General features: G+C 49.1%; 1 protein-coding gene across 2 annotated transcripts in view; it reads right to left on the bottom strand.

The window, feature by feature from the left end:
* The window catches only part of MTA2 (metastasis associated 1 family member 2), a 612,090-nt gene that overhangs the window by 320,874 nt on the left and 268,832 nt on the right, over positions 1-22,384 (bottom strand). For both annotated transcript variants that reach the window (XM_069645193.1, XM_069645194.1), the window contains exon 9: positions 3,614-3,802. In XM_069645193.1, the coding sequence (XP_069501294.1) occupies positions 3,614-3,802 (189 nt within the window). The remainder of the gene's footprint in view (positions 1-3,613; positions 3,803-22,384) is intronic.

The following is a 22,384-nucleotide window of genomic DNA, read 5'->3' as shown; positions in this document are numbered from 1 at the left end:
ACAGCGAGGACTGTCTTCCTTTTAGCCTCGCGCCGTTGGTAAAGGAACCCTTCTTTCTTCTTTTCTTCTGGGCAGAGCTGAAAATGCTCGGATGCCCTGGAAATCATGGCATGAAAGGATCCACTCTCGTCGGGCGGGGACGCTTGAGCAGGGGGCGATGGGGGACACGTCCCGTCGTCGCCTCTGTCGTCATCTGTACCTGTCGTAGCCGTGTCCGTGCCTGTATCATCCCCGTGGGTAGTAGACGGGGGGGAAGGCAGAGGTGGGAGAGGTGGCGTAGGATGCGTCCTCTTATGTGGTGGACTGTCCGAAGGTCCAGGCTCCGGTTCCCCCGTCGGGTCTGGCTCAGGTACCTCCGTCGGGGGAAGGGGCAACCTTGTTCTTATCTCCGAGCATAAGGACTGAATCGCTGACAAAATGGCCGCCGAGGTGTCCTGCGGCGCCAGAAACGACAGGCGCGAGGGCTCTTGAGGAGCCTTGTCGGCGACACCGTCGCTCTCATCGGGATCCCTCCCAATGGGCTCTTCCATGACTTCGATGAGCTCTTCTTCAGAGGTGGTGTCCGTATCCACGATGGCCATCAGCCCCTCCCCCACCTTCTCCAACGAGGACTTTGTGGGGGGTCTTCTCAATGGGCCTGAAAGACTCCCCCCCCCTCCGCGGTGGCAGGGAGACTCTGGGTCCTGAGGGCGCCTCCACTGGTGTAGCCTCCACAGGCTGAGCCAGGTCCGCGGCGACATCCTCAATCGAGGTCTTAGTAGGGTGAATTAAGGCCATCTCAACCTTCTGGACGCCTGGGGCCTTCACCTTGGAGGGAGGGTCCGAGCCTCGCTCCCCCTCTGCCGGAATCTTCGAGATCGACTGGGGCCTCTCCAGAAGCTTCGCCGGGTTCTCTTACCCAAGCCAGAGCGTTGGCTCGTGGTTGATGGCGCAGGGGAGGATGCGCCCTGTCTGGCAGCCAAGGAGCCCGACCGTTCGGCGCTCCTGGTGCCCATGGACTCGCAGTGCTTAGCCTTTTGTTGGGCCCCCATCGCCGGGGCACCCTCACAGGACCTAGAAGACCGCTCGGACTACAGCCAATTGGCGAGACGGAGGTGGCGATCCTTCATGGTTCGCTCCGACATGTTCCCACAAAACGCACAGTCCTTCTCCTTGTGCCTCTTGTCCTCATGGAGACAGTAAAGGCATAACAAATGCTCGTCCTCCTTGAAAACATTCTGAAGCTGGCATCCAGGGAAGGTCCTGAACAGCTTCCCGGGCGTCGAGCTTCCTTTCTCCTGGGCCATGTCCGGGGTAGGCCTCGGAACTTCTGGAATCCTCTAAAAGCTTAACTCGACAAAACCTTCACCCTTGAGGGGCGTAGAAAACTCCGAAACGGATCCCTGTTGATCGGATGTAGAAACGGTGGAGCTTGAGGCTCTATTTTACCGAAAAATTAGAAAATCTCCTGAAAAAGCGCAAAATCGCAACAAAAGCTCGAGTGCTACGCACGAGGCCTCCCAACACTTGAACGTGCGGTAAAAATTGGAGGATGGCTGCCGGAGGCGGGGCTTAGGGAGAGGGCAGTCATTGGCTGGGGGCATTATGACCCAGAGACCAGTGATTGGTTACTACTAAGAAAGATCAGAAACGAAACCTATACTGATTTTTTTCTATACTGTGGATTCCCTGCCTGACGGGGAATATTCATGAGCATGTGAATCCATGCCAGACCCCATGCTGGAGAAATGTATACATTTTGAAAGGTTGACAAGATCAGCCAAACAAAATAAAAAAACTAACAGAAAACCTGAGTGTAGGTGCTACTTGGCTACTTGTGTTTATGGATTTCATTTGTATAGATCACATTTAACCCTCTTCAGATAGGCCTGGCTGCTCAGTCACACGACCAACTTGTGTAGTACAGACCAATACCAAAAGGTGGGCTACCTAATACCAAGGAGGTATGTGTGGTGTAGTCTCACACAGTGTGACTGCATCAATTCTTACCCAACAGGGAGGATCCCATCTCTGCCTGCTACAAGAGGCAGAAGGAAGGGGGTCCGAAAACCACACTAACTCTAGTCCCGGTCCTCCTTCCTTAATTGGCTTTTCTACAGTGGGACTTTTTAAGCTTTTCTTCAATAATCCTTCTCATGGTTCATCTCAGCCCAACCTGCACTGCCGACTAAATACAGATTCCTCACCTTTCAAATCCTCTGTCTCGTATGCTGGAACCCTCAAGCCTCTGCAAACCACAAACCAACAGCAGCAAAACTGCTTTTTCTGACCCTTTTTATTGCCCTTCTGACTCTCTGGCACTGCTTGAGAGTTCTTTCTTTACTTGAATATACTCTGGGCCCCCTCTTCTTCATAGTGTCTTTTGTAGCCTTCACTCCAATGGAACTACAATATTGTTACTCACCTGTAACAGTGTTGCACATTTGTTTTACAAAATGTACTGCCTTTCAGTGTAGTGTTTTATCTCTTGCACTTTCTTATATTAAGATATTTATAAAGTACAGTGAGTGGACAATCACATTTACTGTTAAAGAAAAGCTTTACAGGTTAACCACTCCACCTCCTGAGAGTTAGGCCTGGGTTGCTCTCCTACACTACAGTGCCACTTAGCCTGATGCATTTGATGGAATCACTGCTACACAAGTTAGGAAGAGATACCTAAAGACACGGACCACAAGATATAAGGAAAATCTCCCCAATAGTCACAGGCTGTGTGAGGGGGTTTTGGGGGCTGCAGATGCCAACTATATACTACATACATTGCTTGAACGCAATTCTCAACAACATGTTTGCAAATGGGAGGCAATTTGAACAAAGAAAACAATCCTTTCATACTACTGCAGGGGAATCAGGAGAAAAATGAGCATTGCGAGATATTCTCTGAGAAGACCAAGGGCCAAAGACGAACCAACCTTAATTTACCATTCACTTGTAGTGCTAGGCTTCAATAAGCAGCAGTTTAAAATCGCCATAATGAAGGGGATTACATATGTCTAGCAAAAGTATCGGGTACAACAAGCTTCTTATAAGGATTACATATTCTAAAGATTCCTCTGGATTTCACCAATATTCTATTGTAGCAAATATAATATTCCTGTGCTACAAAAATGAACACCTTTTATGTACGGATTTTTATTTGGGGGTCCCCCCCATAGGTGGGGCCAGTGGTCAACAGTCAAGCAAGTCTTCAGCAACATTCAGCGATCACCAGAACTGCTTCAATGAAAACAGCATGCAAGGAAAAATCCCTAACCCGGCGAGGGTTGTGAATAAGATACTAAGGAAGGATAAAACAAAAAAGACCAGAATAGGCAGAGTTGCGGTGTATAGCTGGGTGCGGTTAGAGCTACATATGAACTCAAGCTTTCTAAAAGAGGATCAACATCCCACAATAGACCTTAAGGGAGACACATTTTCTGAAGTCAGCCAGGACTTCTACCAAGTGAAGAAGAGGGTGACGAAGATTAAGGCCCTGACAGTGCGCAGGCATCACAAATCATATTCTCAAGCACACACATAACTTGGACTTGTCAGAGTCCCAAGACTGCATTCCAGTGCCACTAAGCTAACCCCTCAACTGCTTATGGCCTTGCATACGCCCTTTTAGACTCACAAAGTCCTGCCGGATGTCATTGAAGTCCTTGCCGTATTTTTCCAAAGCCTCCTCGAACAGCATGGCCTCCGAGGCGGACCACTCTTCCATCTCATCGCGGCAGAGCACTGGCCCCCCCTGCGGCACAAGTGTCGACATGGCCTTCGCAAGGTCATAGCCATTTTTCTGCAGGGTGTCCATGGCATGGAACTGGGTAGGAAGGAGCAGAAGAAACCATGAGTAAGAAACACTTCTTTTTCCAGGTAATCACAAAGCATGTCGCGAAAGACTACAATTCGATTTGAGTCACAATATAGGAAAAACAAAAGGGGGGTGTTACCTACGTGAAGGACTTATTTATGTGAAGGATTTTGTTTTGTTTTATGTTTCTGAATGTGGCTGGCATGTATTAAAAGTATTCATTATAACTGTATAATACTAAAAATAAAAAGTAAAAAAGGGGGGTCAGATCAGGGTAGCAATTGTTAGGCAACACAAAGCACACTATCCAACATAAAAATAGCACAGTAGGTTTGGAAATATGGGTGACTGGAGCTTTTAGAAACAGTTGTGGGCTAGCGGAGCACAGCAATCCGTAAACAGATGGGGGATCAGACAAGACTCTAGAGAACACAATCGTGCAAGCGGTGGGGTCCTGGGAACACATGGAACATGGGTTTGGAACAGATGTGCTGCACCAAGACTCTGGAAACGGGGGTTATCTGAAAGGCCAGGGAACACTGGGAGCAAGGAGTAGGTGGCTATGGACTGGAGATCCAGCCAACAAGGAATGAAGTGGGGGATGGGGGGTGGAGAGCCACAGAGCACATAAGAGTGCTTAAAAGAACACAGAGTGAATATATAGCGGTGCAAGAAAACAATTGGGAAGTAGAATGCAGACGTGAGAAAATAAAACCTAGGATGTGGTCAGCATGAATATTTCAAAGCTCGGTGTTGGGATGTGTCGGAGGTCTGAGATCTGAAGAACAATGATAATTTGGGGGGGGGGGGGTGGGGAGGTAACCAGACGACTCAAAGGTTGAGTAACGTCTGAGCAGAAATCATTGGGGTAGACTACATATTAAGAACAAATGATGCCCTGAGAAGCAGTACAACAAATGGGGAAATAAACACAGGGTGTATAACCAGTGGAAAAGGTTTGTCATAAGCCTGAAGGGAGTGGGGCACAGGAACAAAACAAAAAGAACCACCAATTTGGGGTTGTCTATGGAACAGAAGCATGCCAAGTGGGGTGGGGGCTGTAAGAACCTAATTGGGGGTGTTGGCGTCGAGCTGGAGTAGAAGCAACTGACTCTCTGTGTGATGCATTTTGTATCTCTCAAGACTGTACTATGGGGAGGGCCATGGGTCGAGTACCTTAATTATAGCTCAAAAACACTACACTAAAAAGATGAACAAGTTACTTACCCATGGTAACGCTCTTTCGACTGGATGTTCCTCCCACGTATTCCCCATCTTACAATATCTCCATATCCAGCTTCAGCTACTCTGGAAACATTTTTCAGCAGAGGGCGCAGTGCGTCAATGCCAGTCGACTATGTCCCTTGGAGGTCTACGTCTCGACAATGGTATAAAGCATGCGCACCAACCTTTGGCTTCAGTTCTGTGTATAAAGCGTGTATAGGATATCCTACACCCGACAGTTACTCCCCCTGAAAGAATGAAGACTGCAATCATATGGAAAATTCTACTGTGGGGCAGGCTGGGAGGGGTGATGAGGAATATGTGGGAGGAACATCCAGTCGAAAGAATGTTACCATGGGTAAGTAACTTGTTCTTCTAATGGATTGTGTCCTCCCACATATTCCTCATCCTGGGAGGAACTCCGGAAGCAGTGAATGTATTCCTGGAGGAGGGAGACAATGTTCAGACTCATGATCATTTAGGAGTTCCTTCATAGGTCTGTGTGCACAGAACTTAGCCCTAACTTTCCAAATTAACCTTCCCGGCATGATGATGAGTCCAGATTATAGAGTTTGGCAAAAGTGTGTACGGACGACCATGTGGCAGCCGCTTAAATAGCTTTAATTGGGACACCCCTCCGTAAGGCAGGGGAGGTAGCCATGCCTTTGGTCGAATGAGCTCCAAGACCCTCCGGGATCCTTTCCTGCTAATCTGTAGCATTCAGATATTCCTAAAATGATCCATCTTGACAAAGTTTGTTACGAAATTATCATACTCAACTTGTGGCCTGTGTAACCTACAAAACGTTGGTCATTGTGTCTTACTTTAGACATCCTGGAGATGTAAAATGTCAGTGCACGCCTTGGATCAAGCCTGTGTAACCTCTCCTCTTCCTTTACAGGATGAGGAGGATAAAATGAAGGCAACATTATTTTCTGAGTTAAATGGAACTCAGACACAATGTTAGGTAAAAAGGTCGGTTTAACCTTAATGATCACCTTGTCCCTATAGACTATTGTATAAGGATACTTGCAGGACAAGGACTGAAGTACACTCACTGTTCGGGCTGATGTAATAGCCACTAAAAAGTTGAGCTTTTAAAGTTAACTTAAAGGGAAGGTACGGACAGGCTCAAAAGGAGCACACATTAGAACTCTCAACACCAAGTTGAGGTCCCAAGTTGGGATTGGGGGAAATGTATTTGTCAGTCCTTTGAAGAATTGTATCACAAGAGGAATCTTGAAGAAAGATACCACTTCAGAGGAACGCTTAATAAAGAGAGCTACCAGATAACCCTTAATTGCAACAACCTGGATCCCCATGGTGGCTAAGTGTGATAGAAATGATAACACCATAGGCGTATTGCATGCAAGTGGATCCTCATTCTTATCACTGCACCAGCTGCAGAATTTGTTCCAACGTCACCGGTACAAAGACTTTGTTGCTGGCCTTCTGGCTGAAAGCAACATCTCCATTACGTCTTCCAGGAGGTCCCAATCCTTGTATCTCAACCTCTCAGAAACCATGCGTAAAGTTTGAGAGTCTTGATCTCTGGATGGAGAACTCTATCTCTCTAGAGATAGAGAAAGGAACAAGTTACTTACCAGTAACTGTTCTCCAGCATGGGTCTGGCATGGATTCACATGCTAATGAATATTCCCAGTCGTCAGGCTGGGATTCCTCAGTAAAGAAAAAAATCAGTTTCAGTTTCGTTTCTGAACCGTCTTTCTCCTAATAACCAATCACTGGTCTCTGGGCCATACCGCCCCCAGCCAATGACTGTCCTCTACCTAAGCCTCTCCTCTGGCAGCCATCTTCAGATTTGGTAGCACGTAAATTGGCAATAGGACCAAGAGAAGAGCCGCAGAGGGGTAGGCAGGAGGGTTCGCATGTGAATCCATGCTGGAGAACAGTTACAGTTAAGTAACTTGTTCCTTCTCCAGCATGGGGACCCATGAGCCTAATCAGCACCACATTGAGCTCCCACGCCGGGTCTGGAGCCTTCACCGGCGGGAACAAACGGAGAAGCCCTTTGATGAATTCCTTGACCAGGCGATGCGACCACGACGAGATAGCCGCTAGATGAACCTTGATGGAAGCATGGGCCAACCCTGCCTTGGCTAGCAAGAGCAAATACTGCAGAAACTGTGGAGCCGTAATCCATAGAGGGTCGAGTTTCAGTTCACGGCACCGGACGGCGAACCTCTTCCACTTATGGCTGTAGCATTTCAGCGTAGACGCCCTGGCCTTGGCAAGCACCTCCTTGCAGTCCGCCAGGAGGTCGTATCCACCAAACTCTAGCGCAGCAGGAGCCAGGCCTGCAAGTTCAGCTACCCTGGGTCGTGGTGCAGAATCGCGCCTCCTTCCCTGGCAAGATCTGCGTCCGCCGGAAGCTTGATTGGAGGGGACACTGACATGTCCCGAAGGTCCGGGTACAATATCTGCCTCGGCCACGCCGGTGCGACGAGGATCATCCTGCACCAGGACCGTCTGAGTTGACTGATGAGTCGCAGAAGCAACGGCAACTGGGGAAACGCATAGAGGAACAGGCCGTTTCAGGTTAAGGAGAATGCATCCCCCATGCTCCACGGCTGGGGAAACCTGCAGGCGAACCTCCAGCACTTGGTGTTGCCGTCGCAAACAGATCGATCTGGGGATTGCCCCATCGTCGAAACAGTAGGTCCACCTGATCCTGCTGAAGCTCCCACTTGTGGCAAGAGCGCAGCACCTGCCGAGTTCTTCACTCCTGCCAGATGAAAGGGTAGCAGGAACATCCTCTCGGCGACGGCCCAGTGCCATAGATTATGCACTTCCTTGGAGAGAGCCGGGGATCTGGTGGCCCCCTGCTTCCGAATGTAGAACATTGCAGTGGGGTTTTCGGTGAAGACCCGCAACCACCTTGCCCTTGAGGGACGGAAGGCATGATTTGAGGGACTAAAACACGGCCCGGAGCACCAGGACGCTGATGTGCAACGACTACTGCTGCGGGAGCCAAATGCCTCTTGCGTGGAGATTTCTGGTGTGCGCTCCCCATCCCTCCAGGGAGGCGTCCGTTGTAACTGTCTCCTGATGTGCTGAGGTCTGAAAGTCCGTGCCCACCGCCAGATACGCGCAGACGCCCCACCACTGAATTGCTTGGCGAAATGTCTCATTGAGGGCGATCATATCCTCGAAGCTTCCCGATACCTGGATCCAACGGGCATTGAGGAACTATTGCAGCAGCCGCATCCGCAGCCTTCACAGCCGAACGAGGTAGATGCATGACGACATCATGCTGAGCAGGGACTTGATGGACCTCACCCTAGCAACTTCCATGGTCAACAGCTGCTGTACTTTTCCCAGGATGGCCTTTATCCTGTGGTCCGACGGCACAGCCAGGTGCGACGCTGTTGAGCCTGGACCCCAGAAACCGAGCATCTTGCGATGGCAGGAAGCAGGACGTCACATAGTTTATCGAGAACCCCAGTTATGTGAGCAGGCGGACGGTCCTCGCTGTGTGCTCGACGGCAAGTTCCCTGGACTTCGCTCGGATGAGCCAGTCGTCCAGGTAGGGGTAGACGTGGACCCCCTGCAGGCGCAGCGGCGCCATCACCGGTGCCAGGCACTTGGTGAAGACCCTTGGTGCAGACTTCAACCCGAAGGGAAGGGCCTTGAACTGGTAGTGTTGCCTCTGGACCATGGAGAGCAGAATCATTAGATGCCCCTTGTGGATGGGGATGTGAAAATAAACATCCTCTAGGTCCAGCGATGACAGGAAATCCCCTTCCTCCAGTTGTCCCAGCACGTGCTGGAGGGTGACCATCCGAAACTTCTGGGACTTTATGTATTTGTTGAGGCGGCGGAGATCCAGGATGGGCCGGCAACAACCACCAGTCTTTTTCCTGACAAGGAAGTACTGCAAGTACACTCTGGAGGGATGAGTCTAGGGCTCCCTTTCTCAGCATCGCTCATACCTCTAGAAGCATTTGTGGGACATGGTTTTCTTGCCTGGCCACTGGTGGAACGCGGGGACACTTCCTTTGGAACTCAAGGGTGTGTCTGTGGGCCAGGGCGTCCAGCACCCAGCGGTCCGTGGAGATGGACTTCCACAAGCCGACGAAGTTCGCCAACCTGCCTCCCACCAGGGTGCTCGCGTGGGGGCCTGACGTCATGGCTGGTTCAGTCCTGCTTTGTCGTGGACGACCCACTTTGGGGGCCTTGGCAACAACGACTATTTCCTCTGGCTTTGCTGCGGCCCCTGTAGGCTTCCTGGGCCGAGGAACGGGATGGCTGACAGTACGAAGAGAAGTTTCCACCAAATCTTTTAGAGGCACCATGGGACTTGCCTCCGGAGACCCGGAAGGACGGCCGTCGCTGTTCGTGTGCCCAAGGCATGAGCCGCCTCGGTGTCTGCCTTGATGGCTTGCAGAGATTCGTCCACTGTCTTGCCGAACAAGTTGCCCCCGTCGAAGGGCATGTCCAATACCCTTGTCTGGAAGTCCTGACAGAAATTGGTGGCTTTCAGCCAACAAAGGCACACGCCGTTGCCCATCTGGCGGAAGCCGGTGTCAGCGATGTCCGTGACCACCGTGATGGCATGGTCCGATGCCACCTCGCCTTCTTGTAGGATTTCAAGGGCCTCCGCCCTCTTGTCGTCCGGAATAAAGTCCAGGAGAGGGGTGATTTTAAACCAAAGCTCCCTGTCGTAGCGGGTCACGATGGCGAGAGCGTTGGCCGCCTTAGTCGTTGCCGCCGCCACCGAGACCACAGAGTCCAGGGACGGCTGAGCTCAGACACTTTGGTGCAGAGTCTGGCACCCTGCATTTCTTCTCGTACTGGTCTCCCTTTGACGATGACAGGTTCTTCAAGAGGGAAAGTCCTTTGTCCCAAATGTCATCCAACAGCAGGAACGAGAGACGGTCTTCCTCTTGGCCTCTCAGCGCTGATAAAGGAACCCCTCCTCCTGTTCCTCGGGGTTCAGCTGAAATCGCTCCGAGGCCCCAACGATCATGGTGTGGAACAAGCCAATCTCGTCGAGCGGAGAAGCCTGGGTTAACAGCGACGGGAGGTCCATTTGATCGGCGCTGCAGTCATTGTCCGTCCCCGCCGTCTCCATCTCGTCCCTCAGCGGAGGGGATGGAGGTGAAAGATGGCAGGGTGGAGGCGGATGGACTCGTCTCCGCTTGGGGGGCGGGTCCGCTGATGGTCCAGGCGCCGCTGGATCGCCCGCCGGAAGCACGGGCATCCTTGTCCTTATCTCTGAACACATGGTTGCAGAGTTTGTAGGATGTCCGCCTACCTGTCCGTCGGTGGTGACAGCAGTTGCGACGGGAGCATCGGCAGCGGCGTGGTGTCCTCTGGTTCCTCACTGTGCTGCCGCCTCTAGTCGGTTCCCTCGTGACTTTCCAAGTCCGCCTCGTCAGGGTCCTTCCCGTAGGACCTAGCCTCAACAAACTACTTGTCAAACACCATCTTCAGGGCCGAGAGCTCCTCGGAGGAGGAGAGATCAGAGTCCGGCAGGACTACTGTGCCCCGCCCCGCCCCCCTCTTCTCAGCCAGGGGCGACAGCCTTCGGGAGAGGATTGGCATTGCTTTCACAGGGGTCTTTTCAATGGGAAGGAAAGATAATTCCCACCAAGTGGGCAGGGAAACTCTTGGCGGTCGTCTCCAGTAGGACCGCATCTGCAGTCTTCCCCATGGATGCCACCACTCCCTCAATCGATGCCTTAGCCTGGTGAACCTGGGCCTTGAGGACCTTGGGCACGTCGGAGGCCTTCACTGTGGGGGCTGGGGGTTGTCAATGTCTCGTTCCCCCTTGGCTTTCTCCGTGGGAGTCGACCAGGCCTTCCCCCAAAGCTTACCGGGGTGGTCCGACTTCCTTTTCTTCATCGAGCCTGAGCGTTGGCTCGTGGTTGACGGCATCGGCGATGCAGCGCCCGGCCTGGCTACGCGGAGCCCGTACCAACGGCGCTCCCAGTGCTCGAGGACTCGCGGTGCTTTGCCTTATGTTGGGGCCCCCGTCGCCAGAGCGCCTTCAAAGGTCTAAGAAGACCGCTCAGATTTTCTCTTGGGAGGAGTGGGGGACATGCTGCCGGGGCTCACCCGCCGCCAGGATCTTTGTCTTCAGCCACTCGGTGAGCCGTTTGTGACAGTCCTTCATGGTGCGTGGCACCATGTCCTTGCAGAATGCACAGGCCTCCTCCACGTGCGAGCTGTCTGAATGTAAGCAATAAAGGCACAGGGTGTGTCCATCGTCCAGGAAGATGTTCCGCGCCCACATCCTGGGCAGATCCTGAACAGAGGCGTTAAGTCTCCTTTATCCTCGGCCATGTCCACGAGGTGTAGGCCTCCAAGAAAATGCTGTAATCCTCCAAGAAGTGGATTCGACGAAAAAACGCCTTTCAGGGGCATAAAAAGTTCAGAAAAATGGGTCCCTGGTTAGTCGGTTGATGGATCGATTGAGTTTGAGGCTCGATTGACCGACAAATAGAGCAAAACTCTTACAAAAAACGCAAAACGCAGTAAAAATTCGGGAGCTATAGCACAAGGACTCCCAACACTTGAACGTGCAGTAAAAATCTGAAGATGGCTGCAAGAGGAGGGGCTTAGGTAGAGGGCAGTCATTGGCTGGGGGCATTATGACCCAGAGACCAGTGATTGGATTTAGGAGAAAGACAGTTCAGAAGTGAAACAAAATGATTTTCTCTTTACCATGGATTCCCAGCCTGATGACGGGGAATATTCATGAGCATGTAATCCATGCCAGACCCCATGCTGGAGAACTAAAGGATTTCTGTGCGACACTGCACTAAAGGTGCTGTGTGTCACCATACAAAGAGTAGATGCCTATGGAGTTTGTCAGACTTAATCCAAATCAGGGCAAAACACATGAGTGTGAGAAAAAGGTCTCACGGACTCCAGGATTAAAATTAGAAAGTCCTAAAGTACAGCAAAAGAGCTGGGGTCTAAGGTTGAAAGGGAATTAGCACAGAAATTAGAATTCTCCTTAACAACTGCGAATCCATAGTCCTTTCACTGGACAGTGAACCCCAAAACAAATATCAAGTTTGTACTGCTTTACAGATCGCCGACGTATGATGCAACCTTTGTTGACACCTTCACAGAAGCCATCACCAACTTAGCCAAACACGAACACCTGATAATCCTATGGGATGTCTTTGGTTTGAAGAAAAAACGCGAACGAACAAATTTCGCTAACCGAGCAACTCAAAACAATTAAACTACGCCAGCTGGTTAAAGGAGCAGGGCACACACTTGGAACAATCTTTGCCAATAAAAACCTTATCACCACCAATACAGATACTTTGGAGCGACCACCTCATTCCATTTGTGATCATGCTACCAAGTAAATCACATGAACAGCCCGAAAAACTTCAGACTATCTTGAAAAGAATCTTGAAGTCCATCAAAAAGGTAGCAACTTAATAGAATAACTTTAATTCACAAAACCATCAACCAATAGCCTGGATGAAGCAGACTGAGGAAAAAACAGAGCTTTTCCATAAATGGATTCCCCGAAACAATCAACAAACCCTTTCACCCCATCACGAAAGAGCAATGGCAAAATGGTTTACTCCACTGTCGAGTGTCATGAAAAAGAATAATAAGCTTTAACTGGAACGGAGAAAAAAAAATACTGCGAGGCCAAAAAAATATTAAGTAAATTCACAATATCACAGACAAATTCGATTTTACAAAAAGGAAATTCGAAAGGCCAAAAAGAGATACTGCAACCATCGAATCACCAAAGCCGCCAACACCCAAAAAAAATTGTTCAACAACCGGATTGAGGAACCCATCGGGATGCAGCAACGCTGCAGTACTTTCACAGAAACTATGCAACAACCTTGCAGACCACTTCAAAAATAAAAAAAAAAAAAAAAAAAAAAAAATCGGCTACATCCATTGAATCATACAAAGCAGGCCAGTCGAGCAAAACGCCACTCACCACGCCAACCGTGGAACCACAGAACAAACTACAAAGCTTCCTACAAATATCAGTCGAAACATTTGTCAATGCTGATAAGACCTAACAATTCTGACATAGGGCACACCGTTGGAATACTACAGAAACCGCCTTAACCTATCACTCTCAACAGGTAAAGTTACACAATCGTTCAAATCAGCATACATCAAACCACTCGAGGATACGGCAGGTGACGTGGAAGACCTATCTAATTACAGACCAATTTCAACATTCACTACCCTGCAAAACTGCTAGAAATGTAAGTCTACAAACTAACATGAGCACGTAGGAAAAAAACAACTGCTCAACCAAGCACAAGTCGGCTTTAGACCCATGAGAGGGACAGATAGGGCACTCCTATCTAGGATGACCTAAAGACAAACGCAGACTCCGCCACAAACTCAGCTCTGATACTACTTGATCTCTCAGCAGCGTTCGACACAGTCAGCCATGACATCCTCATCAAGACACTAGAAGAAATAAGGAATTACTGACCTAGCCCTCCGTTTGGCAAGATTGTATGCAGTAACCCTGTGGGATACTGCACCAGCCTTGTCCTCTTGGCAATAGGTAACCCAACCTTTGGCATAGCTCTGTACCTACACAAGTTGAGTGACGGAGCAGCCAGGTTTATCTCAAGAGGGGTCAGTGTGAGCTGTAGGGTTGCAACATAGAGTTTCACAATGACAAGTATCCAAACACTTACACTGAAGGTTTCTTCATTAAACAATTATTTATTAATTTAACAGTCAGTTTGACTAGGTCTCCTTTAGAAGGGAGCAAATAAGGAACACTTCAATATACTTCAAAAGAACAAGTTACTTACCAACTGGTAACGTTCTTTTGACTGGATGTTCCTTCAATGTATTCCACATCTTTGACATGTAATGTCCACAGCTGCATCACAAATATTCCTAATAGGAACTCCCTGCTGCAGGGCTGTGAAAGTAGCCACGCCCCTATTGGAGTGAACACGCAACCCCTCAGGGGGGTTCTTGCGTGCCAATCTGTAACATTCAGTAATGTGGAGGATAAACCACCTGGAAAAGGTTTGGTAACAGCCTGGCCGAATCGGTGCCCAGTATACCCCCCACAAAGAGTTGATCGTCCACTCTGACCCTTGACATCGTAGAAATATAAAAGCTCAGAGCTCTCCTAGGGTCCAACCTATGGAGTCGCTCCTCTTCCTTACCAGGATGAGGGGAGGATAGAAAGCAGGAAGTACCACTTTCTGGCTTAAATGAAACTCAGATACTACCTTCGGTAGAAAGGATGGGCGTACCCTCAGTACAACCCTATCCTTGTGGAACACAGTAAAGGGTGGCTTAGATGAAAGTGCCTGCAATTCACTCACTCTGCGAGCGGATGTAACTGGAACTAAGAAAATCGTCTTGAAAGACAGTCTCAAAGGACAAGACTGCAAAGGTTCAAATGGAGCACCCATCAGGAATTTCAAGAATTCAGATCCCATACCGGCACCTGAAACGGGGACAGTGGGAACACGTTATTGAGGCCTTTTAGAAATTGGGAAATCAAAAGAATCTTAAAATAAGAACATTCTTCAGACGAGCATTTGAAGATAGACAGCGCCGCCAGGTAACCTTTAATGGTACATACTTGAAGACCCCTGTGGGCCAAAGAAAGAAAGACAGAACCACGGGAATGGAACACTGAAAAAGATAAACATTGTATCCTCTACACCAGTCGCAAAACTTAAGCAAACTGTACAGGGATTTGGTTGCCGGCCGCCTGTCCGGAAGCAACACCTCCATCACGTCATCCGGGAGGTCCCAATCCTTACATCTCAACCTTTCAGACACCAAGCGTGAAGGTTGAGAGTCTTGACCTCTGGCTGGAAAACGCGACTGCCCATGCGCACTCCCCCTCTCCCTTCCTCGCACGAGAGAAGATCCTCTCGGGAGGGAAGACGGCGTGGAGGGCAGATTGACATTTCTAGAAGGTCCGGGTACCACGCACTCCTGGCCCAATCCAGAGCAATGAGGATCATGTGGGATCCGAACCTCTGCAACCTCCTTGGAACCTGAGGAATGACAGACCGGCGGAAACTCGTACAGAAGTAGGAATGACCAATCCACGACGAATGCGTCCCGTAATTCTCCTCTCATAAGGAAATTCCCTTGAGCAGAATCTCACGCACTTCCGGTTGGCACTGGTCGTGAACAGATCCACTTGTGGGGTTCCCCAAAGGGAAAAGATCTCCAGAAGGACTTCCTGAGCCGACATCTTTTCTGAGAACTGGGACCACTGCATCTTGAGAACCCATTGCAGTGATCTCAGCCTGGCCTCTGGCACCAGAAAAAATGCAGGATTTAATGAAGCCAAGCAACTTTAAGAATACGAACGACGGAAGACTCTGGGTATGTCGAACTTTGTCCACCATCTGTACAACGTGATGAGCCCTTACCTTGGGAGGCGAGCACTTTCCACAGGACGTGTCCAACACAGCCCTGATGTACTGGAGCTGTTGAGAAGGTGTCAGATGCAACTTCTTGAAATTGAGGTAGAAGTCCAGCTTGTGGAGGGAGCAGAAGGTGAGACAGACGATCCAGAGCTTGCTCGGGAGAACGTGCTTGGATCAGCCAGTCGTCCAGGTAGAGGTAGACGTGAATCCCCCCCCCCCCCCTCGCCTGACATATGCTGCCACCATCAGCTTGGTGAGACCCTTGGGCGGAGGTCAATCCGAATGGCAAGACCAGAAACACAGTGCGAGCTGCCAGCCGCAAACCTCAGGTACTTTCTGTACTTTGGATGACTCGGCACATGAAAGTAAGCATCCTGTAGGTCCAGAGATACCAACCAATCTTGAAGTCGAAGGGCCTGGAAAACCAGAGAAAGAGTGACCATCTTGAACTTGTCCTTCCTGAGGAACTTGTTCAACCAACGCAAGCCCAAGATGGGTCTCAGCCCCCGGTCTTTCTTTGGAATCATAATATGGGGAACACCATCCCTTGTTCCTCTCCACTACAGGCACTATAGCGTCTTTCTCCAGCAGGGTCAAGATTTCCTGCACAAGGAGCGGATCCGGAAACTTCAAAGAGACTCCCCAGTGGATTGTCATGAGGCCGCTTCAGGAAACGAAGGCAGTAGCCGTGGGCTAGTGTATCCAGAACCCACGCATCCAAAATAATAGCTCGCCATTCTTCGAGATGCTGAGACATTCTGCCCCCAACCAGCGAACAATGGAATATGGCATCATAGCTGTTTTGGAGCAGCTGTTGCAGTGCCTGAAGGCAAAGAGGCAGCTGCTTCAGTGGCTTTGGCACTTTTATTTCCCTGACCACCACGGATACTTTTTCGTTGACCCCTTTTTATTAGCCGCTCCTCCCCTCCTACTAAAACAGTAGTAAGAAAGGACCCCCTCCCCACCGTTGACCCCTAGGGCGAAAAATCAGAGGTTGACGCACTGCTGCGCTCAGACTTAGCAGCAGCATTGGAGGTCTGCAACCTCTCAAGGCTCTCGTCAGCCTTATTGCCAAACAAATGAGAGCCATCAAAGGGTATGTTCATAAGACAGGCCTGTACATCCGGAGCAAAACCAGACTTCCACAACCACGCAAACCTGCATATAACAGTGCTCGCAGCCATGGACCGGCTAACACTGTCGGCCGTGTCCAATCCAGACTTAAGGTATTCACACATGACATCCTTGCCATCCTGCACTAGAGCAAGGAACCCATCCCTTTCATCCCCCTCGGGAATATGCTCAGCCGCTAGAGAGACGCAATTCCACAGTGTGTGTGAAAATCTTGCCAAGGCACAAGTGGAGTTGGAGGACTTCAGTGTCATACTTCCCGCAGAAAACACCTTGCACGCCCAACCATTGAAGCGCTTGTCGTCCCCATCAGGAGGGATGGTAGGGTACGCCACCTTCCCCGAGGTGGCCGTAGCCACCTGAACCACCAAACACTCGAGAGTGGGGAGAGTGGATAGGTAGCTGAGGTCGCTACTGGAAGGGCTGTATTTTTTATTTAACGACTTGTTAATCGCCAGAAGAGACTCTGGGGTCTGCCAAGTAGCCGCCATCCTTTTTTGCAAAGTCAAACGAAAAGGAAACACTGGGTAAGTGGACGTACCTTGATCAAAAATATCAGTCAAGTCATCCTGAACAAGTGCCTCTGGAGGACTAGACCATCCAAGATACTCAGTAACCCTAGCCATCAGTCTCCTATAAGAGGATTCAGCATGAGGCCCAGGCACAGGCCTGCCAAACTCCACCTCAGGTGATGTGTCTAAGCCACTGACATCATGTAATGATTGACGTAACTCCTCCAACTGAATGTCCCTGGTAAAGAAAGGAGCCACATCCGGCTCTACAGGGTCAAACTCCAAATCTGACCTCTCCTCATCCTCAGATATCATCCAGAGGAAGAAAGAACTCCTGCCTATGGACAGAAGTGGGTCTGGAGTACCCAACAGGCTTCACAGATTTGGATTTAGCCTTCCTTCGAGGATCCACAGTACCAGGGACCGCCATCGGCAAATTCCGGACTAATGGCGATGTCAACAACGGCACCGAGGGCTGGAGTGAGGCAAAGCACCGACCTCCGTATCCAACGGAAACAGTGCCGACAAGAGTCAACCTCGAGCCCTTACCAGACATCTGCAGTTTCGCCAGGGACGAAGACTGAGAACTGGACCAAGCACGTTTCTGGCGATCAACCTGAAGCTTGTCCAAACGGGACCTCGACGGTTACCGGTGTTTATCGCATAGAGGACCAGGGCCCGAAGGCACGTGAGCATCGGACCGAGATCATTCCCTGCCGGCTTCTTCTGAAGGCGCGGACGAAACACTGCCCTGGGATTGAAAAATCGCCAGCATTTGCTCCCTGAAGACCTCTCATTCCTCAGGTCGAGGATTTAGTGGGACAGGCCACTTTCCTCAGGGTGCCATCATCCGACTAGGACGAGGAAGGCGACCAGTGACGCCGCTTCCAGGAGGGTCGAGACGAGGACGAGTGGTGGGAACCACTCGTCCAGGATCGAGATTCCCCAGGACTCCCTCCGACGAGGAGAGTCACCCCTGGAATCGTTGGTGGACATCCCTTTTGCAGCTTTTCGGGACTTACTGGGTTTATGCACTTCTTGAAGGTCAATTAAAAAAAAAAAAAGGGTTGCACAATTCTTCAGCAAGTTTTGTAGAAAAAGAAATCACTGTTGGGCCACATGCTAGGAGGCTTGTGGTGGGCAAAGCTGCAAGCAACTCTGCAAAAGGCAGCAAATGCAAGTCTCAACTCGAAAGTTAAGTACCCTTTAGATTATAGTACCTTAGGTATGAAGAAATTGGTTCCAGCTGGCTTCCTTTCCTGTTGTAGTATGGCAGACCCTGTTGTTCCTGGGCCTCAGTCATGGGGACAAGAGTGAGGACATCTGGGGACTCCTGCACTACGATTCGATGGTCAGCGAAGCAATGGGCAAAGTTCAGATGAGCAGCACTTCACGGTTTGAGCTTCTCGCAAATCGCACCACTGCGGTTCTCAGATACCTTGTGGGCTTTTCCTTGCTTCTCTGGTCCAGCACTCTGTTGAGGTGGCCCAGGCCTTCGTTAGTCCCGCTTCGAGGGAGTCCGGAGGACCTTCCTGGAGCTCGGGTTCAACTTAAAAACAATGCATTTGATTGTGTTCCTCTCGCTGGCACTCGGTTCCTGCAGCAGCAATGGACGAACAGCCACCAACGAGAGGATTTCCAGATGAGTTTGTCTTGTGGTCAATTGGTTCCACCAACCCAAGGGGAGAAGTCGTCCTTTGCAGGGCTTATCTCAGCGAGGCAAATCTGGAGCTTCAGCACTGCAGCAGGACTTCACCGGGCAAACCAACAGTCCAGGCGTTGCAGCAAGAGTCCCATCCAAGTTCTTCTTCGGATTCCTTCGTCCAGTGGTTGACTGCCTTCATTGCAAAAGACCACGTTTTATGCAAGTCTCTCCCATTCATTTGCAGAGTAGCTGTCACTCACACGGCAGAGTGGCTGTCCTCCCAGAACAGTCAGCCAGCCAATCCCCTTTGGGTGCATTTCTGTAACCAAGGAGATTTAGCACAGGGAGTTTCGGAACCTCCCTCACTTCCTGCCCTGCCCACACATGCTGGAGCCATAGGCAGGCTTCACCAGTGAACCCCGCCAAAGACAAAATGAATAAAGCGACCAGACCTGGTTTGGCGCGCAGAGTAAATCTCAAGTAGGACCTTTCCAAAAGGAAATGGCGAAAAAAAGAAGACTGGGGCCATTTTGACAAAATGGGCACCCATGGGTGCTTTACTGCAGCTGCAATTGCATCCCACGATAGAAGCACTCAATGGTAGAAAAAAATAAACCACTGCCACCAGCCATTCATTGTAGAAAGGGTAACAAAAAAATGTGCAATGAGAAACTAAAAAAAGGAGATACTGAGTAACCCCTCCAGCACCCTATTATAAGATAGCGTGTGCTGGGTCTAGAAAGTTACAAAATGTAAGTAAAGTCCATTTCACTTCACTGCTCTTGGAAACAGTAGTTTAACCAATAGAAGGTATTTAAACCTTTGGGAAATCTGAAAGACTTCCCTGTGCCACTGCACTGTGTCAATATGAAAAGTGGATGCCTATGGAGTTTGTCACACTCCAAAACCAAAAGAAACAGTATTCAAATCAATGAAAAATACATTAGAGAGTGGGGAAAAAGGTCTCACTCTCTTCAGGATAAAAAAAGTCAAGCATAACAGCTGGGGGTCTCGAAGGTAGAAGGGAATTAGCACATTTCTGAGAATTCTCCCGAACGCCCTCCTATAGATTAAATAATTCCTAATGGATAGAATGGAAACTGGATAAATCCATTCAAATCCCTCCACGGGACATCAACTGTAAAGTACCATAAGGATCGTCCCTATCCACACTGCTCTTCCATATCTACCAAACTCCATTAATCAAGCTCCTCAAAAGACACAGTCTTATGTCTCCAGCTAAGAAGACGGATACCAATCATCTACAAAATTGAAGATGGACAAGAAGCGAACACTACACTGGCAAACTGTCATCGCCCTCGTCATGTCCATAATAGACTATGGCAACAGCCTATACATCGGAATGCCGGAACACTTGCTGAAAAAACTGCAACATATCAAAAATGCAGCGGCCAGATTCCTACTCAAACTATCACAAAAGGACCACATCACCCCAGCACTAAGAATATTACACCGGCTGCCAATCAGTCAACAAATCACTTTCAAAACAATGTGCATAAAGGACAGAGCAATCCATGGCCAAGGAGCAGAATTCCTGCAAAAGAAAATAATGATTTACCTATCGACAAGAGCACTCCTATCAAGCAACGACATCTGCCTAGAACCAAAACCATACACAAGAAAATACGCAATAGGAACGACCTTTTGAAATTCTGAAAATTACTTAAAACTTGGCTCTTCACCTCAGAACCAGATGGAAACTACTAGAAAACAAAAAAACACAACTAGAAATAGAACGCGACACACGCACAGAGCGCCTTTCTCCCACTTAAAGGCTGCCGTAGGGCCAGAAGCATTGGTTGCAGATGAGGGAGAAATGCACAACTGGTGCCCAGGAGTCCAGGGAAAGCAAAAAGCGGAGGGAGGGTATCCCACCCTGGAAGCTCTATGTGGCGATGACAGACACACCCCTTTAACAACCTAAAAGCAAACAAGTCAACCAAACCCACCTCGACCCAGTGGTGGGGGGAGGGCCTCACCACCCTACGGCCCACACACCGCTATCACAATGCCACCACTATGCACACAAAACCCAACGAGTGACCCACCATGGCACGTCAAAGTACATAGCATGGGCAGAGACATCCAACACTGAAGTCCGAAGCAACAAGACAAGAAAAGGCCATTAACCACACTGCTGAAAATCGTAATTCTCTGCATACACCTCTAAAACAACCACATTGCTGCACAACATTCTGCACACACTTCACTACACCGAAACTAGACGAACAACGCAGTCACGCACAACAGCACATGGCAGTCTACCGATCCTAAAGTCACACCCATTCTCAGCGAAAAGTGTTAACCAAACTCTTGCTGTAACTTTATCCTTACTGTACCCTACTAACCCATCCCACCCCCTTACCTTTCAGATCTGCCAGAGCGCCAGGGGATCATTCCGGTGGTGATAGTGCGTGGTATACATTTCCTTTAACATTAACAATTGGAAAACAGTTGTAGGGCTCCTCTAATCATCAAAAATTCAGGCTGTGGGCTGCCCCAGCCTACCAATGGCAAATACCTGCATCATTCAAACAAGCAAAGGCTGTCCAATCAAAGACAGTTTCAAACACCACATCTGCACAGCAACAGGCAAGATCCTGCATGGATCTTTATCAAGGCAGACAGTACCATCCCCTATTTCTGCCAGGACTGACACAAACCGAGCCCTGTGCCCAAGAATACAATCTGGAGGCCGCATAGTGCACACCATTTATGGCAGTTTCCGGACCAGAGATGGCAGGAAGGAGGCCAACAAAACACAGCAGTTTCAGCCGATAAAAGAAATCCTGCACAGTCAAGGTTATCTAGTTCCATAGCTAGATTCTACACAAATATAACAGATTAAAGGCAAATAGCCAAATAGTCTGGCATACAATCTTCAGAACACGAACCTCAACTCTGGGAAGTAATATGAATCAGTCTTGCTCCTATCAAGGTTTAGGTAGTTAACTTTTCTATTTTTCATTCATTAGTAATTTGTAGCAGCACACAGGCAATCTTTCATTGTGGAGAAGTTTGTAATAAAAAAAATGCACATCATTCCTTTTCTACAAAGGAAAATCCTGGAATTGATACCTCTCCCTGCTCATGAAAGAACTTTTCAATAGCTTATTCTGAAATGAGGTAATTACGTCTGCATACATCAAAAAGTATTTTTGCTGCAGTAGACCCAGTGACGCATGTAAACACATAGGTCACTGTTTCATGCTCTGTCTCAGTGTGAAAAAAAACTGACAATGGCTCACCTGGTGCCAAATATTGACGAATGGAGGAAGGCCATTGATTCTAGAAAAAAATTAAAGTGTAATTCTCAAATGTGTTTTCCTAGATTCTTTATGTTTTAAAGAACAAAACATTTCAATGCATGTTGTATATTGCAGAAATAAATAAAACTGCTCCAGTTTGGACATTGTGAGATATTTATACAAGAAATTATATGGAAAGTCCCATTGCTCAAGAAGGCAGAACAGCAACAAATAAAAACAGTGGGCTTGTTTAACTAAAATGGAAGATGATGCTAAATATACCAACAATTCCACAGAAAATCGTTCACATTCCAAAATCCCAATGCACACCGAATGACAATAACTAGCCGAAGCCAAACTGCAGATAGTGGTTTAGCTGCCAATGAGAGGGAATTGGTGAAGAGGAATGAAGCAGAACACAA

Source organism: Ambystoma mexicanum, chromosome 2p (assembly GCF_040938575.1).
Source record: "Ambystoma mexicanum isolate Mex_15411 chromosome 2p, UKY_AmexF1_1, whole genome shotgun sequence".
NCBI classification, from domain to species: Eukaryota; Metazoa; Chordata; class Amphibia; order Caudata; family Ambystomatidae; genus Ambystoma; species Ambystoma mexicanum.
This window is presented reverse-complemented; position numbering and strand designations above follow the sequence as displayed.